General features: G+C 36.8%; 1 protein-coding gene across 2 annotated transcripts in view; it reads right to left on the reverse strand.

Moving 5' to 3' along the window:
- The window catches only part of Nrdc (nardilysin convertase), a 65,128-nt gene that overhangs the window by 24,984 nt on the left and 21,601 nt on the right, over window positions 1–18,543 (reverse strand). For both annotated transcript variants that reach the window (XM_027402437.2, XM_027402436.2), the window contains 7 exons: window positions 15,168–15,241; window positions 13,064–13,159; window positions 11,706–11,828; window positions 7,210–7,267; window positions 6,342–6,415; window positions 5,070–5,139; window positions 1,738–1,815 (listed from right to left, as the gene is read on the reverse strand). In XM_027402437.2, the coding sequence (XP_027258238.1) occupies window positions 1,738–1,815; window positions 5,070–5,139; window positions 6,342–6,415; window positions 7,210–7,267; window positions 11,706–11,828; window positions 13,064–13,159; window positions 15,168–15,241 (573 nt within the window). The remainder of the gene's footprint in view (window positions 1–1,737; window positions 1,816–5,069; window positions 5,140–6,341; window positions 6,416–7,209; window positions 7,268–11,705; window positions 11,829–13,063; window positions 13,160–15,167; window positions 15,242–18,543) is intronic.

Genomic DNA, 18,543 nt, shown 5'->3' on the forward strand with positions numbered 1-18,543 from the left:
CTAAAATAACACCAAAAACTTAAATCAGAGGGTGTATACCAAAATGAAGAGTTTGCAAAATGAAGAGTCTTAGTAATAACTACTCTTTCAATTTCTGTGAATGTTCTGAAACACAATGATATCTTTCGTAGTATTTTTATAAATTTTTCATTCCCAAATTAGTACACAGAAAAAAACAAAAAATTAAAAGTACTGATCCAGATTCTAAAGTTCTATTTCTATTGTTTGGTTAGAAATGAAACAGCTGCATAAATGCATTGGGACACACTCTGCTAATGCAGCTGCATAAATGCATTGGGACACACACTGCTAATGCAGCTGCATAAATGCATTGGGACACGCTCTACTAATGCAGCTGCATAAATGCATTGGGACACGCTCTACTAATGCAGCTGCATAAATGCACTGGGACACGCTCTACTAATGCAGCTGCATAAATGCATTGGGACACGCACTGCTAATGCAGCTGCATAAATGCATTGGGACACGCACTGCTAATGCAGCTGCATAAATGCATTGGGACACGCACTGCTAATGCAGCTGCATAAATGCATTGGGACACGCACTGCTAATGCAGCTGCATAAATGCATTGGGACACGCACTGCTAATGCAGCTGCATAAATGCATTGGGACACGCACTGCTAATGCAGCTGCATAAATGCATTGGGACACGCACTGCTAATGCAGCTGCATAAATGCATTGGGACACGCTCTACTAATGCAGCTGCATAAATGCACTGAGACACGCTCTACTAATGCAGCTGCATAAATGCACTGGGACACGCTCTACTAATGCAGCTGCATAAATGCACTGGGACACGCTCTACTAATGCAGCTGCATAAATGCACTGGGACACGCTCTACTAATGCAGCTGCATAAATGCACTGGGAAACGCTCTACTAATGCAGCTGCATAAATGCACTGGGAAACGCTCTACTAATGCAGCTGCATAAATGCACTGGGACACGCTCTACTAATGCAGCTGCATAAATGCACTGGGACACGCTCTACTAATGCAGCTGCATAAATGCATTAGGACACGCTCTACTAATGCAGCTGCATAAATGCATTAGGACACGCTCTACTAATGCAGCTGCATAAATGCATTAGGACACACTCTACTAATGCAGCTGCATAAATGCATTAGGACACACACTACTAATGCAGCTGCATAAATGCATTAGGATACACTCTACTAATGCAGCTGCATGGGGGGAGTTGGTTTTTTGAGATAGGATGTCTCTGGGTAGCCTTTGCTGTCCTGAAACTCACTCTGTAGATCAGGTTGGCCTTGAACTCATAGATCTGTCTGCCTCTGCCTCCTGAGTGCTGGGATTAAAGGCCTGTACAGCACCACTGCCCAGCTGCATATACTTTTCTTAACTCCACATGGTTTTCTTAACTCCAATATGATTTTTCTACAGTCTACCTTTTGGGTTGGAAACCCTAGAGAGTCACAGCATTTAAATAGTTGACTTACTTATCCAAATTATTTTATTAGAACTAATCTTCTTATATAAGTATGAAATCAACTGTTAATTCCATATATAAATTTTTAACTTTGTAATTATTTCCAATATGAGCTAAAATGCTTATAAGAAATGTTAGTTACTATGACTATAATTAGCATTTTGATTCCAGACCTCATGGCAGCTAAAGCAGAGGAATGCATGGTAAAATCTACTGTTTATTATTCAGAGATTGATATAGAAATGCTTAATAATTGAATACTTGCTTTTTTCTAAGGTAAGAAAGAATGCTGCCTTTGCCTTCATGTCCAACCAGCCAGGAAATATAATGAAGTGGTTTCACCCTAAAAAAAAAAAAAAAAAAAAAAAAAATTCTAGGTCAGAAGTCAAAAGAAGTTTTAAATATAGCATGTTTGGGAATCTAAGCTTATTCTCATAACATCAGTAAACAAAAGTTTTAATCAGTTAACAGCCACAACCATGATATAAAAACAGAAAATGGAAGACACTTCATATGAAGTCACTTTTTGCAGGAGAGAGGAGTAGGGTTTTTTGTTTGTTTGTTTGTTTGTTTTTGGGGGGGAGGGTCGAGACAGGGTTTCTCTGTGTAGCTTTGGAGGCTGTCCTGGAACTAGCTCTTGTAGACCGGGCTGCTCTCAAACTCACAGAGATCCACCTACCTCTGCCTCAGGAGTGCTGAGATTAAAAGGTGTGAGCCACCATCTCCCGGTGAGGGGTGGTATTTTTGTTTTTTGAGGTTTTTTTCATGAGGGCGGTCGTGTGTGCATGCGTGTGTGCTTGTGTGTTCGTGTGAAGATGTGTGCACTTGCATGTGTGTGATCAGATACATATACACGTGTGCATGTAGAGGCCAAAGAAAAATCTCAGGTGTCAGCTTTATGTTCTACACCCACCTTCTCTGAGACATAGGCCTGGGGTGTAACAATTAGACTAGACTAGCAGACCAGTGAGCCTCACAGACCCTCCTATCCCTGCTCCCCAGCTCCCTCTACCATAATATAGATTATCATTGTAGAACTCTGGGCAATCAGTGCCCAGAATCAGATTTGTGCAAAATCTTCCAGGTTCTAGGATAAAAAATGTTATACTAAAGGTTGGAAAATCTCATTTAGTTTCAGTTTCCTTCAAATAAATTAGAATCTTGAACCAAAGATAGGATTTAATGTATTTTTCTTTGCCTCTTTGTCTGACTAGCCACCACTACTCACAGTTACTACCATATAATAGTCAACATAAAAATATGTTCTTCAAATTCTTTTACCATGTTTTCTACTACAGTTTAAAGGTGTGTTCCCTAAATTAAGATACCCCCCCCCCAAAAAAAAACAGGACAGTTAAAGAAATCTAATTAGGTTACAAAATTCAAATTAGTAGTATTTTTGCAACATAATGAACACACAGGGACTATTGATACTGGCTAGCATGTCCACCAAAATTTAGTAAGTCCTTGAAAATCAAAGTATTATTTAAACTCTGCTAAGCAAGTGAACTGAATTACACACATACTAGGGAGGCACAGGGTACAGCAACTACTGAATGAGCCCAGCTGACTGAACATCTGCAGCTGAACAAAACTAACAATGTTGCATTTGGTCAACACTGAAGGGGAAAACACTTTGTATCTCTGTGAAAGACAGCTCTCCACTGAAGTTAATTTATTAAGAATTCACATATTTGTGGTATAAAGATGACTGATAATGAAATGTTAAATAAGGCATCAGGCCTTATAAAAATAGCTTGATGGCAGCAAACAATTAAACAAAACCTTACAACAACTTGTCACGTTTTGTGATTTTCAGTATTTCTTCAAATACTTGGTGATTAAGAGGATTAAAAAGTCTATTGACAGTGGTATTGTGACCCCACTCCCATAGGAGATGTTTTATATTTGATTCTTTTAGTTTATAAAATCTTTATTTTTACTTTATGTGTATGGGTGTTTTGTTTGTGTGTGCACCACATGCAAACAGTATTCATGGAGGCAAGAAGTGGGTGCCAGATCCTCTGAAACTGGAGAGATAAACAGTTGTGAGCCACCATGTGAGTGCTGAGGCTCAAACTCAGGTCCTCTAGAAGAGCAGTCAGTGCTCTTAACCACTAAGCCATCTCTTCAGACCCAGTATACTCAATAGTTTAATGCCTGGAGGATATAAAATGAGCTATTAATGTTGGACCATCTTTGAGGACAGAGACAAAGACAGAAGAACTTAGTTAATGTCCTTTTAGTATTAGCTTAACAATGTCAACATTTCTTAAGACATTCATAACTACATATATATATGCAGTTCTTTGCTATATTATTTTTGTAATACACGATTTCCTGCTTTCTCACTGTTTGTGTTAATTTCAGTGGACTTGATTGTTCAAATATTCTAGCATGTAACAAAAACTACTTACTGAGCTCAAGCATTACACACTGCTTCATTTCCTTCTGCTGGGTTTGCCCACACAGCTTTGCTTTGTTGGGAGTAGTTTAAGACGGGCTGGTGAGATGATGGTTAAGAGCATGTGCTGCTCTTACATAGGACTGGCCTTGGTTCTCAGCATTCATGTTGGAAAGTTTACAACCACCAGTAACTACAGCTACAGTAACTACACCAGTAACCACCAGATCCAACACCCTCTGCTGGCTTCGTGTGCATTCGTGTGTACATACCCATATGCAGACATATATATAATTTAAAAATAAGCCAGGCTGCAGTGGCACATGCCTTAACTCCCAGCATTTGGGAGGCAGAGGCAGGTGGATCCATGAGTTCAAACTGCAAGTCAAAAAGGGACATGAAGAGAAACAATGTTTCATAAACAAAACAAAACAAAACAAAAAGCATATTTTTAAAAATAAGCTAACTTAAATCAATCATTTGCATTTATTTACTATAAAGCATTTGTAGAATTGACTATCCCTTACTTAAAAACAAAACAAAATGAAACAAAACAAAACTGATTGCTCACGCTGTACTGCTCAGACATAAACTAACATTTTTACCCCAGTTTATATAATGTCCCTAACTCACAGAAGTAAATCCTTGGAACGTAATGAGATTCAACTTTTCATTTTTTGAGTTTTTTGTTGGTTTATTTTTTGTTTCTCAAGATAGAGTTTCTCTGTGTAGCCCTGGCTGTCCTGGAACTCGATCTGTATACCTGGCTGGCCTTGAATTCATAGAGATCTGCCTGCCTCTGCCTTCTGAGTGCTGGGATTAAAGTCATGTGCCGCCACCACCACCTGGCTTAACATTCAGTTTTGACAATTAAAAGATACATACCATGAACAAATAAATCATAAATTAATATATTTTATTCTACAAGAATTAAAAAAATTAGAAAAGTAAATATTAATGCCAAATGTTTAATTTCAAAGACTCAGGTAAAGTAACTCATTATAAAAAAATTCTAGTTTTCACATTAAGAAAAACCATGAAATACCTAAAGACTTGAATAATCTAGTAGCTAACTTCCAATTTATAAGACACGCAAGTTTTAAATATAGAAACCCCAAACTTAAAGCACCCAGCCTTCTCTAAACTGATCCTGACTCTATATTTAATGGAGTGAACCTCCTTTTAACTCTTACCTGTAATGTTGCTGTTGAGGAGGAAGTGCCCATGTGATGGTCAGAGCATGAATTTTTCTGATTGGAACAACTAAACAAAAATGCCAAAAGAACTATTATCAGTATTTTTCCATAATGCTTTCTGTTATAAGAACATTATTTTTTGTTCAATGTATTTCATCCTCTAGCACTCAAAGGATGGTTAAATAAAATGCAGTTGTTACTTCAAGTTGCCAATTTTCTAATTTGAATAATTCTGTTTTAAGCAAGAATGAAAAAGAACAATGAGAATGTGAAATGCTACGAGGGATGAAAATCCCTTCGTTTAGGAAAGGTACAGGTCTACAAGTAGGAGGTTCATGTGAAATCCGCTCACCACTCTCCTGTGGTGCCTGCAGGGTCTTGATAAAACTCACTTGCATTTAAGTCTTCTGAGTCTGTTTCTCATGATAAAATGTGTGCACTGGCTAAAGTATTTCTGGAGATTATGAGTCTATAAATAGAAAATCTAAAGCTAGAAACAGCAGAAAATACTCTCTTGGAATATCTGGCTTAACAAGATGATGCCTGCAGCAGAAAGGGTGTGCCAAAGCAGTCACTGATCAGAGAAAGTGAGGAGAAACTGCCACTGGGGGAAGGAGAAGCAGAGAAGACTGAAACTGGGAGAAAGAACAAAAAAAAATCCATGATTAAAAGAACAAAGAAAAAGAGGGGACAGAAGAATGTCTCTGTAACAATTACTATTGGCAAATTAGAAAGTAAATCACAATGTGATCATACAACAACTCATTGTGCAATTACAGCAGATGCCAAATTTTAAAAAGAAAAATCAGTATTTAATAAGTACATATTTTTATAATCTTGAATATTTATGTTAATTTACCTATAAAGAATCAAAGGAAATTTGCCCTTCCAGTTCCCTGACAGCTGAGGATCTCTTCATTTAACACATACCATACGTATAATGAAGTTTAAAAAAATAATTTTCAAATTACTCTCTCTTCTACTTTTACTTTCTTTAAGGATAAAATGAAGAAGTGTGGGGAAAAGACAAGAACAAAAGGAATATAGGGAAACTGGGGGAAGCATGAAACAGACCAAGCAGCAGCAGGGCACCACAGCTTGCCAGTGGTCCCAATCTGCCCCTAACTAGATCTCCACTGCCTAACAAGTCCCTTTTCAACAGTCATAATTTCTTTTGTGTTTTGCATTTTCAAAGAAAATTGGCAGACTCAAATTTTAGGAAATGTGCTAAAGTTATTTCAAGCAATTTTAAACCTTGGGTTCACAAACCTCTGTAAAGTTTGTTAAATGCTGGTGTGTCAAAAGGATCCGTTAAATGGCCAAAGTTTGGTTTAGGTTGCCCACTGAAAAGAAAACAAACACATTAAGATAATTGAGAAAAGCCTTTACAAACAGTACCATTAGGGATGCTTCACTGACTGGCAGATATTTGTAAGCAATCTACTCTGCACAGTGCTGGCTGGCTAAAGACCATTCTTGGCATGAGCAAATGGGTTAAAGTCCTGACTGCACCCTGTTTTCTTCACCTCTGCACCTGAGAGACCCTGTTCCTAATATTTACTGCCTCTTTCAGTGCCATTCACTTCTAGTTTTTGCCTATAAGAAGTACTTTCAGTTAGTAAAGCTTTACTAGAAATAATATTTTCTAAATGTAGCAACTATATATGGAGTGATTAGGTATACATCACCATCATCTACAACATACTTCAATGGAAAAAACCATTCCACATTGCAAACAACTGACAAAAAAAAGGGGGGGAACCTTTCAAAACAAAATTCGTTAGGAGAGGTAGGTGTACATGATATGCTTTTCAACTCTTATTATAGTTCCAAATGCCCTGGATGGTAACAGAAAAGTGAGAAATAAATGTAATAAGAAGCATAAAATCTTCAGAATTATTGCTTATTATAAATTACAAGCATGTAATTTTTGAACTATGGAAATTGTGGAAACAGGTTCCTGTCTTAGCTTTTCTATTCAAAGGCTATACAATCTTGACTAAGCTAGTAGACTTCCTTAGGTCTCAATTTTATAACCTTAAAAAAAAGAAAAAAGGAGAAAAAAAAACTTTGGGACTCATACAAAAAGGTGTGCTCCTTAATGGTGGAGAAATGTAACTTACAGATAGTGACTTACTTGTTTGGTATCTGAGAGAAGATCTCCGTCACCCACTTTTCCAAAGTATCCAGGGTTTCTTGAAAAGGATAAGGCAGAGAGGCACAGGAGAAAGGACATACAATATCATTAGTCAATGCAGGAAACTGTAAACACACTGGTGGTTGTTTTTTTACACACATTTGAATTAGGCTAATACCACTGGTGTTAACCAGTCACGAGTGACTGGAAGAATATCAACAGATAAGAAAAACTGTACGACACCCATAGTTTTGTTAGACTCAGAGTTTAAAAACACAAAAAACTTTTGTTTACCACTAGGCAAGCATGAAGAGTCAAGAGGCATGAATACACCAACTGTCTTCCTGCACCCACTCTAAATACATCTTTTGGGAAGGTTTCTGTTCTCCCCAGACTAACCCTTCTCTGTTTGGCATCCTACAAATGCTTCCAGGCTCCACCTGACTGTATACATTCTTACTGTACTATATTTGCTGAGGCTTTTCCCAAAACTACTCTTGGCGTTCAGATATGTACGTCACAGTTAATCTTCATTGTCAGCTTGGGTGGATTTAGATTCAAAGAACACACCTGTGGGCCTGTGGGTGAGGTCTAACTTAGGAAAACTTACACAAATGTGGGTGGCCCCGTCCCATGAACTAGTGGTCCACACTGAATAACAAAGTGCCTTTGTGTGTCCAGGTCTGTGGAGGATGTGAGGCAGACCGGGCGCACACTCTCATTACAGCGAATTCTACCCTCCACACGCCAAAAAAGTCTTCCCTAAGTTGCTTTTGTCACAGCAATGAGAAAAGGAACAAATATAATGCATGGTTTCTAACTTTCAATTCCTTTCCTAAACTGAATAAGAAGTCTTTTGAAACTTCTATTAAAACACTAGTTGGAAAAGAAAACCTTTCAGATGTATCTAAGTGACTGGATAGTATGTGTTAGCTCCAACCAGATACATAAGTTTCAGTAACTCTCAATAAATGAGCCCGAGGTTTTTGCTCAGTGGCAGATCATGTGATTATCATGAGTGATACCCTGACCTTAATTCCCAGTACTGCAAAGAAATTAAAGTTGAGAAAAAAGATGCATGCAAATTAGACTAATCAAGACAAATTAGACTATCTTTACTTACACAGATATTTGAATTTTTTTGTTAAATTTATTTTTCGAACATGTTCATGTGTGTGTGTGTGTGTATTCAGGTGTACCACTGTGCATGAGAAGTCAGAGGGCAACTTGCAGGAATTGGTTCTTTCCTTCTACCATGTTTGTCCCAAGGACTGAACTCAGGTAATCAGGCTGAGCAGTAAGTACCTTAATCTGCTGAACCATTTTACTGGCTCTATGTAAACATTTGACTCTGTGTGTGGGGGTACAAATGGAGGCCAGAGGCTGACATTTGGTGTCTTCCTTAATTGTTCTCCACCTGATTTTTTTTTTGCTTGCCTTCAAAAAACGGCTTTTAATTACATTTATTTTGTGTGTGTGAAGGTTCACCATATAGATTTTGTAAAATGAACTCACATTTGGGATCTTAAGCCACTGAGCCATCTCACTAGCCCCTACCTTAACATATTCAACATGGCCTCCCTGAACCTGGAGCTTACCAATTCAGCTAGACTGGCTAGCCAGCAAGCCCAGGGATCCCCCCATCTCTGCCTCCCTTGTGCTGGGATTACAGGTGCATGACACTGTGCTTGTATTTTACTTGAGTGCTAGGGATCCGAACTCAGACCCTCAAGCCTATGAAACAAGCTCTTTACTAACTGAGCCATCATCCATCTCCCCAGACCCAGAAATTTGACTTTTAAATAATATAAGGAGAAAGCTTCAAAATCAATTTAATCTAGATTACATGTGATTTTCATCAAAATTCTATTGATTATTTAAAAATTTACAGTAAAACTTGGAGGCTAAGGACCTCCAAGTGAATCTCTGGGTTTGAGGCCAGCCCAGTCTGCTTCAGGACAACCAGGGCTATAGAGAGAAACCCTGTCTCAAAGGCAAACAAAAATCTGAAGCCAAGCAGCAGGTGGATTTCTATGAGTTTGAAGCCAGCCTGGTCTACAGAGTGAGTTCTAGGATCAGCTCCAAAGCTACACAGAGAAACGCCCCCCCAAAAAAAAATCTGTAATATTAATCATCATGTAAAACAGGAAAAGAATACAAAGAAACAATTTGCAACAACTTATAAATTAATCTATACTAAAAATAGCAATGTATGTTACAACAATGTAAAAATCAACTTAGAATCACATTTGTGGATCAAATGGGAAAAATGTTTCACATATAATCAGCTTTGAACTCTATTTTGAAGAGGTTTGGGCAAAATTTTAAAAAGAAGGAGAATCATTCAGGAGAGGATCAGTTCTTCAAAAGAATGTGCAGATTACAGTAATGTCAAAAGGGATGGTTTAGCAAGTGATTTTGAGAGGTCTAAAATGGTTAAAACCCAAAAAAAAAAAAAAAAAAAAAAAAAAAAAAAAAAAACCTACTGAGCTCCTTAAATGAGACACTGACATGAATCACTAAAGGAAAAGGAACAAGAGGAAAGGAGCAGAGGCATTGCTCAGTCTCATATGCATAAGATACTTCTATCATTGTGACAGAACTGCCCTGTAAGTTTATAATCATTAAGGATTAAATATAAAACCACGAATAGAGTCATCTGAAAAGAAAACACAACAGCCAAGCTAGGTATGGTGGCACATGCTTGAAACCCCAGGAGGTTAAGGCTGCATGAGACCCTATAAATAAACCTATTTCTATGAGAAAAAATTTGTATGAGGTGATCTTGTATTTCTGTGAACTTTGCCATTACTTTGTAACATGTTCAAAATTTAATTTCCTTCAAATTTTAAAAAATATTTTATTTTGGGGTGTGTGTGTGTGTGTGTGTGTGTGTGTGTGTGTGTGTGTGTGTGTGTGTGTGTGTGTACTGGTAGAGGCCAGAAGAGGGTGTGAGATCTCCTGGCACTATAGCTATAGGTGGTTGTTAGGTTGTTAGGCATGCATCGTGGATGAGGAGAAGCAAAGTCTGGCCCACACAAAGCACAGCAAACTCTCTTTGCTGAACCATCAATTTAGCCACAGTTAATTAATGTCAAACAATAGGGAAGCTAACATGTCATACTGATTCAGACAAAAATCCTATGAAAGTAATACAGCTGACCCTTGAACAATGTAGAAATGTTTGGGCAGTAAAATAAGAACAACCCACATATAAGCTCATCTCTATTGGAATATGTGCATGCTCTGTGTTTGTGCATATGTTCATACATATGCACTGTTTATATGCACGGAAGCCAGAGCAATACCAAGTGTCCTTCTCAATTGTTCTACATCTCATTTCTGAGACAGCGTCTCTCACTGAACCTGGAACTTACAAGTTCAGTTACACTGGCTGGGCAGCAACCCCTGAGATCTGCCTTTCTCTGCTTCTCCAGCACATTACAAGCAACACAGTGGTGCTTGACTTTTTTACATGGGAACTCAGGTAATCATGTTTACAATGGCAAACAATTTGCCTACTGAATCATCTTTCTAAACCCTGATATAAAACTTTTGAATATCCCAAAAATTGACCACTAACAGTGAGCTCTTAGCAGAAGCATTATCAATAACATAAGCAACCAATTAACACATATTTTAAATTCCATACATATTATATATAGTGAAAACTCTGTAAGCACCATGAGACCTTTCTTTAAAAAAAAAAATAACAAAACAAAAAACTACAATACAGTTTACTAGAGAAGGTAACTGTCTACTCGAACACAATCATCAGTGCTTTATGCAGACACCACAACATTGGTCACCATCACATCAACAGTGGAGGTAAATAAAAAACTATTCCAGTAGTAACTAACTAATTTCATGTAGTCATGCTTTAATACCACATCTTAACATCTGTTTACATTTCTTTTGGCTGTAAATAATGCAGTGTATTTACCCAAGTTTAGAATAATTTTATCTTTTTATAGATTTGGGTATATTTTATGGTAGTAAATAATAACTATTATCTATGTATTTTATGCATCCATGACATATCATTATATAGTGATATCTTGCTTATACTCTAGCAAATAAAGTTTGCCTGAAGATCATAGGGTGGAGCTAGCCACTAGTTAACCGTAGAGGCCTGGAGATCTGTATAGACAGACAGGAAGTGATAAGACTGGGCCAAAAGAGGAATATAGGTGGGAGGAGACAGGAATTTGGTCTCTTTTCAGTCTAAGGATTTTGTAGAGGTAAGAGCTCTAGTGGCTGGCTGCTCTGCTTCTCTGATCTTTCAGCTTTCACCCCCTAATATCTGACTTTTTTATTATTAAAATCAATTAGAACTCGTGTTGCATGTTTATGTTGGGTTGTTTATTTTTGACATTTCTAGGCTGTGTGTTTCATCTGCAAGTTTTTACAAAATGCCACAAACCTTCAAAAATAAAATGCAATTCAAGCCCTGCTAACTCAGAGTAACTATAAGGACATAACAGATAACTAACTACCTTTGGACTGAACAACTAAGGTCATGTAATGGGCAGAGTAGTAATGCATCCAGAATTCTCTCAGTCTAGCGTGTGTGTCAATGTTATTCTTCTTTGGTTCATGCTTGAGTGTCTCAGCATTTCCTGTAAAAAGACAAAAAAATAAAAATTATAGAAGTAACTAAATGTACTTTGTTAAAGGTCTTCTACCCCAACAATGAATGTTCTACAAGCCTAAAAGGCCTAGGAAATTACCCAAGTAACTCAAGAATTCTGAGCTGGTATATAATTATAAGCCAAGAATCAGTTCTGAAATAAATACATAGGAATTAATCAATGGTTGGGAAAAATTCAACAACAGACAATAATTGCCTAAATTCCTTGCTTAATAGTATAGTGTTGATTTAGGTTTTCCCCTCTAAATTATTGTACTAATATTCTACCTAATTCTTAAGAATAAAATATAAAAAGCCAGGATGCCAAAGTTACCCAACAGATACAGGAACATATAATAAAATAGCCTTTGATTAGATCAATTCATCCCAGTCTCCATGCTATGACAGGATTAATAGGTTACAACTGATTTCTACCAACAATAAAAGGCCATTATGAAAAACAGATACCAGTTCAACAGCTTACCAGTTAAACAAAATTAGGTCACAGCTCAAAAACTATTAGAGAAACCATTCCTGAGTGTCTGTTGATAAATGGAAACATCAGGTTGGGGTACAGGCTTTACAATCAGATAAACAGATACTCAAGCCCCCATCAAATATTTACCACCTGTGTGACTAAGCAAATTACACAACTCCTGAGAATGTTTCTCTTTAAATGAAGATTTATAATGATACCTATCTCTTAAAACTGTGACATGAACAAACATATAATGCATACATAGCTAGCAAAGTATCTGGCACCTGGACAACACTCCCAGACCATCCAATTTATTCTAACAACACCCAGTGTTAAAGAAGCAAGCACAAGCATGCTCACACCTTGCTATTTTAAGTTTTCTAGCTACCCTCTTGGAAGGTAAAAGCATTTAGCTATCCCAGCTTATTAATCTTTCTTCTGTTTTGGGGAGTTTGGGTGTATAGGTTTTGTTTCATTTTGTTATTGTACTTGCTTCTTTATGACACAGTCTCATATATCCCAGGCTGGCCTGGAGGTTGAAGATGACAATGAACTTCTGATCCTCCTGCCTCTACCTCCCTGAGGAATAACAAGAATGCACTCATCACACCTAATTTTATGCAGTTCTGGGGATCAAATCCAGGGCTTTGTGCTTTCTAGGCAAGCACTCTACTAACATTTCTAACTCTCTTTATCAGTTTGTATTATTCTCATTTTTTCTTACTGAGAAATTATAGTTATCTTACCCCAGAAAAATTTCCCCATAGGATGTCCAGGTCTAGCGAGGCTTCCAAATAACATTTCTTTTCTGTTTGCATCAGAAGGTCTTGCAAGCTGATATTCTGTCAGTTTTAAATAAACATTTATAATAAAATGAAATTTCATTATTTTCTTGATTGTCTGGAAATTCAAGCTTATAGAACTGAAAGCAAGGTAGTAATAAGATAAACTTTAAAAATATAAAACTGAAGTTGGTAACTCAACAACCTAAACTTGGTCCTATCATTTAATCTATCATTCTGAGTAAACTGATCACCTTTCTAGAGTTTTTCTCTTATTTTCAAATGAAGAAATGATCTGAATGGTTCTGATCTAGATAGATTGTTATATCTAAGAATTCCCTGAGGAAAGCAGTAATAAAATGCTCTATCAGTCTTCAGAGCTGAGACCTTAGTCATATATTTTGCTTAAATAACATCAAAGAAACTAAACTGATAAAGTATGATGGTTAAGAACAATTACTTTAAAGTCACAAGTATCCTTTCTAATGTTATAGTTTCAATGTTTTTATCAACCTAAAATTCATATGCTAAAACCCGATCTCTAATGTGACAGCTTTCAAAGATGGGAATGTTAAGAGTGTTTAGGTCATGGGCCCTCATGAATAAAATGAGTGTATGTATAAAAGTGATCCCAACTCTGGAGAGATGGCTCAGCCATTGAAGGCTCAAAACCAAAATGACAAAGCGACCCCAGAGAGCTCCCCTGCCCTTCTCCTAGGACTATGTAAGGACATAAGGTAAAGGTGGCAGTCTGCAAATTATGAAGTAGCCCCTTCACAGACACTACATCTGCTTGTGCTTTCATACTCAACTCCTTAGCCTCTACAATGGGAAGGTACTGCTTTCTGTAAGCCCTCAGCCCACGGTGTTGTATTAAGGTAGCCCAGACAGACTAAGACAGCCACAGTCCCAGCTGTATCACTGAACTTGGACAACTCTGAGCAAGTTATCTAACTTTCCTGATTCCATAAAGGGACCTAACATGACCAAGAGCATATGACTCTTAGATAAGATATAGTCTTTCAAAAAAATATTTCAGAACACCTACTGTTCATCAGCCACAATAAAAAAAAAAAGTTGGAAGCAGAAATGTGAATAAAAGCCCTGTACTAAGTTTATATTGTCATAGGGGAGATAAACAATAAACAACAAATATGTTTGTGTTAGTGATGGATACTGTAAAGAAAGACTTCTTAAGAAACTCAAGCTGAGCTTAAAGGATGTGTGAGATTTTTCTGAGTATAGAAAGGGAAGGATAACTGGGGATGAACAAAACATTCTAAGGGAGAAAGGAGAATATGGCACCTCTGATAAAGAGACAAGTCAATATGATTAAATAAAATTGAGAATTAAAAGGAAGACAAAAGATCACATGGGTATAGCTTTTGACCATATAGTCATAAGAGACTACTGATATCTGGGGAAACCACTGACTCTGTGTTATCAAACTCTCTAAGCCTAGTTTCAACAAGGACAATAATGCAAAGAAGTACTCAAGAGATGCTAATTATTAGTTATCAAGGAATCAAGCACTCCAGAAATTTGACAGGGAATGGGAGATAGGACACTATTAGATTTGCATTTTAACACAATCCATTCTTTATGCCAATGTGTATAACTGGCTGATGAGAACTAAGAGGAAAGCCAGGAAGGCTTACCAGGCACAACTGTTACAGCTGGTAAGAAACTAGAAAAAATAGAAACATTAGCAGAAGCCAGCATTCAAGAATATATGTTAGTTATAAATTATAAAGGTGATACACTAAAAATACATTGTACTCTGAAGACAGTATTTTTCTTAAGTCTATGACAATATGAAAGTGTGGCTGTAACCTAAGAAAAATAATTACATCTTGGCTGAGGTGTGCACGTGCACATGCATGCAGCAGTGCAGGAAAGGCCTGGAGGAGAGCCCATCCCCAAATCTTTGACATGTGCCAATACATTAGCTTCATGGTAACAGGGGCTTTGCAGCTATGATAAAGGCAGGAACCCGGAATAGATTCATTGTAACAGTCAGTTTGAATAAAAGAAACAAATGGTTACAAAACATAAAAAGTTTCTTTACCACTGTCAACAGCTTCAACCTCCCGGTCAATTGCATCTCTGATCATTAGTGGGTGGATGAAAAACTGGGCCCATCTGAAAAGTAAAATAGGTATTTCTAAGATTGTTCAGTTTCATTAAACATCCATTTTCATTAACTATTTTTACTCAATTCGAGAATTATCTCAAAACCTACAAGATCAAAATAATAATAATAATAATAACATAACAATAACAATAATAATAATGATGATGATGATGATGATGTATGGTTCTATATTTTAAAGTCTAAAACCTCTTTGCTTCTTTATAAAATAAAGCATTCACTCAGAAAGTACTTAGGACATAAATACACAGATTAAAATCTTTTCAGAAATGTCCCATTCCATATCCCAGTGCCAAGGACCACATGCTAAGAAAGCACTCTGCTACTGAGCTATAGCTCCATGTTACACTAAATACTGCTATGTTGCCCAGGCTGGCCTCTAACTCCCCACCCTCCTGCCTCAGCCTCCCCTAGCTGAAATTACAGATATCCAACACCCCCAGCTCTCTCTAATACACAATCTTTATACCAAATCCACACTTTTGTACACTAAGTAAACAAAATTCACTCTATTCATTTAATAGTGTTATAAATGATACTTTATATTTCAAAAAAATTAGAATTTTAGTTTTATTTAGATTTACATGGCATGTTTATGCACCACGTGTGTACCTGGTACCTACAGAGGTCAGAAGAGAGTTGGATCCCCTGGAACTCTAGTTACAAATATTTGTAAGCCACTGTGTGGTTGCTAGGAATCCAACCCAGGTCCTCTGCAAGAGTAACAAGTGCTCTTAACCACTGAGCTAACTCTCCAGACTTTAAAAATCAAAAATTTAAAGGCTACTGATACTTAAGCTCACCACAGAACTGTGCTGGTATTTTTTATTATTTGTGTGTGTGTTTGTGTTTATGTATGTGAGAGGCAGAGACAGAGACAGAGAGAATATGAATGAGTATGACTCAGAGGACAACTTTCAGTCATCTATCCTGTCAAGGCAGGTCTCTCTGGCTGTTTCTGAGGTGCTGCACACTCCAGGCTGGAGCTTCCAAAGCATGGATGGCTCAACTCCCACCTCTCCCTTGGAGTGCTAGGATTACAGATGCTTGCAAACACATCTCATTTTTTTTCAGATTGGATCTAAGCATTGAGCTAAGGTAATTAGACTTGAGTAACAGACACTTTTACCCATTGAGCCATCTCGATGGCCTTGGTTTTCTTAATATATTTATTTAATATATATTATATATATATTATAGATGAACATCAAATACACAAATTACACATGTAAATGTCATTTACATAAATGTATAATAATATAATTGACATTGTTTTTGTTAAAGCATTAAAAACTATTTGCTTGTTGAGACAGAGTCTCACACTACAGCCCAGCTTGGCCTTGTACTGTGGCAATCCTCCTGCCTCAGTTTACCAAGTGCTAGGAATACAGGTCTAAGTCATCATACCTGACTATTTTTGTTTCATTTTTTTAAGTCGAGGATCTCACTATGTTACCTGATCTGGCCTTGAACTCCTGAATTCAAATGACTCTTTTGTTTCAGCCTTCTGAGTAGTTGAGATTACACAGATGGGTGCCACTGCACCCTTCCCCAAACTGCTCTTTGTCCAGGAAAGATAAAACAATTGAAAGACTAACTTCCTGAATTTTTTGTTATGTAACTTTGCTCTGGTTTCTACATATTCATTAAGACATTCACATTCTTCCTAATAGTATAACTTGAATAAAACAGGAAATGGTTTTACTTAGTTCTAAAAAAGCAAAGTCACAAGAAAATACTTCAAGCAAAACTTAAGCAACACAGGCAACCAATAGCTCACATCAGGTTCACAGCACTAATCCTGCACATGTATACCCCTATGATCCAATGTTGGATTAAATGGTGATCACTTGACACACAAGAAAATTAAACACAGAGAAAAATTAAAAATAAAGTGAAAACTTTTAGCACATGGGATTCAATGTAGCAGGACCACAAATGAACAAATATATATTTTAATGTAATTTTTATTTTTCAAGACAGGGTTTCTCTGTGTAGAGATTCTCCTGTCACTGCCTCCCTCTGCCTCCTGAGGATTGGGATTAAAGGAGTGCACCACCACAGCCCAGCACTAATCTTTTTTAACTTCTCAACTACTTTTGTTTTTTTCCACCAAAGGGAACAAATACCATCACTTCCATTGAGAGTGAATGTTTTAAGCAAAACTATTTTGTTCCTGAACTTTATATAGCTGTAAATATATAGTACATAATTGTGCATTGTTCAATTCAATGTTATGATAGTTTGCCCTATGGCAAATATGGGCAAATATGACTGTAGTTTATTATCACTATTGTTATAGTATTCACCGGAATGAATTTATGAATCTACTCCACCACTCCACCACTACTGACAGATATGTAGGCTTCAGAACCAGAGTACTACAAACACTGCTACCATAAGTTAGTTTTTCTGTACTGTGTGTTGAGTCATATGCAGAAGTTTCTCTAGGTACCAGCTGGGAAAGAACTACAAAGGAATAGCACACACATACATTACCAAATAATAGCCAATTTTCTTGACATAGCAGTACCATTGGTTCTGATCCCACCACTCCTCTACAGCCTTACTTTCCTCTCATAATATCAGAGTTTAAATTGTTCTGTAATTTTTGAGATAGTTAAATCTCACAGCTTTGATTTATATTTCCCTGATTTCTAGTAAGGAATTTCTAATAAAATGAACACCATTTTATATAGTTATATCAGGAATTTAGTTTTTAAATATTCAAATCTCTTTTTGAATAGATGTATTTTTTAAGAATTTATTTATTTATTTATTTATTTATTTATTATGTATGCAACATTCTGCTTCCATGTATATCTGCACACCAGAAGAGGGCACCAGATCTCATTATAGATGGTTGTGAGCCACCATGTGGTTGCTGGGAATTGAACTCAGGACCTCTGGAAGAGCAGTCAGTGCTCTTAATCTCTGAGCCATCTCTCCAGCCCTTAGATTGTATTTTTTAATTATAACAATACATCTAATAATATTATGTTTTATATATCAATTTAAACCACACTGAATACTTATATACAAAAATCTAATAAATTAAAAATCAGTAACTATTTAAAATATAGGTCCTTTGTTAGTTATCCATCGAAAATATAGTCTCCCATACTTTTTATTTGCTTTGTGGGTTTTTTGTTTTGTTTTGTTTACCAACAGAGAATGTTGCTGAGGGATCAAACCAGAGCCTTGTTATTGCTGAGCCAAGTCCTCACCTCTCCAGTTTCTTTTCATCAATATAATATACTATTTCCTGTATGCTCTTTGGTTGTTTGTTTGT

The sequence above is a fragment of the Cricetulus griseus genome, chromosome 2, assembly GCF_003668045.3.
Source record: "Cricetulus griseus strain 17A/GY chromosome 2, alternate assembly CriGri-PICRH-1.0, whole genome shotgun sequence".
In the NCBI taxonomy this organism is placed as follows: domain Eukaryota; kingdom Metazoa; phylum Chordata; class Mammalia; order Rodentia; family Cricetidae; genus Cricetulus; species Cricetulus griseus.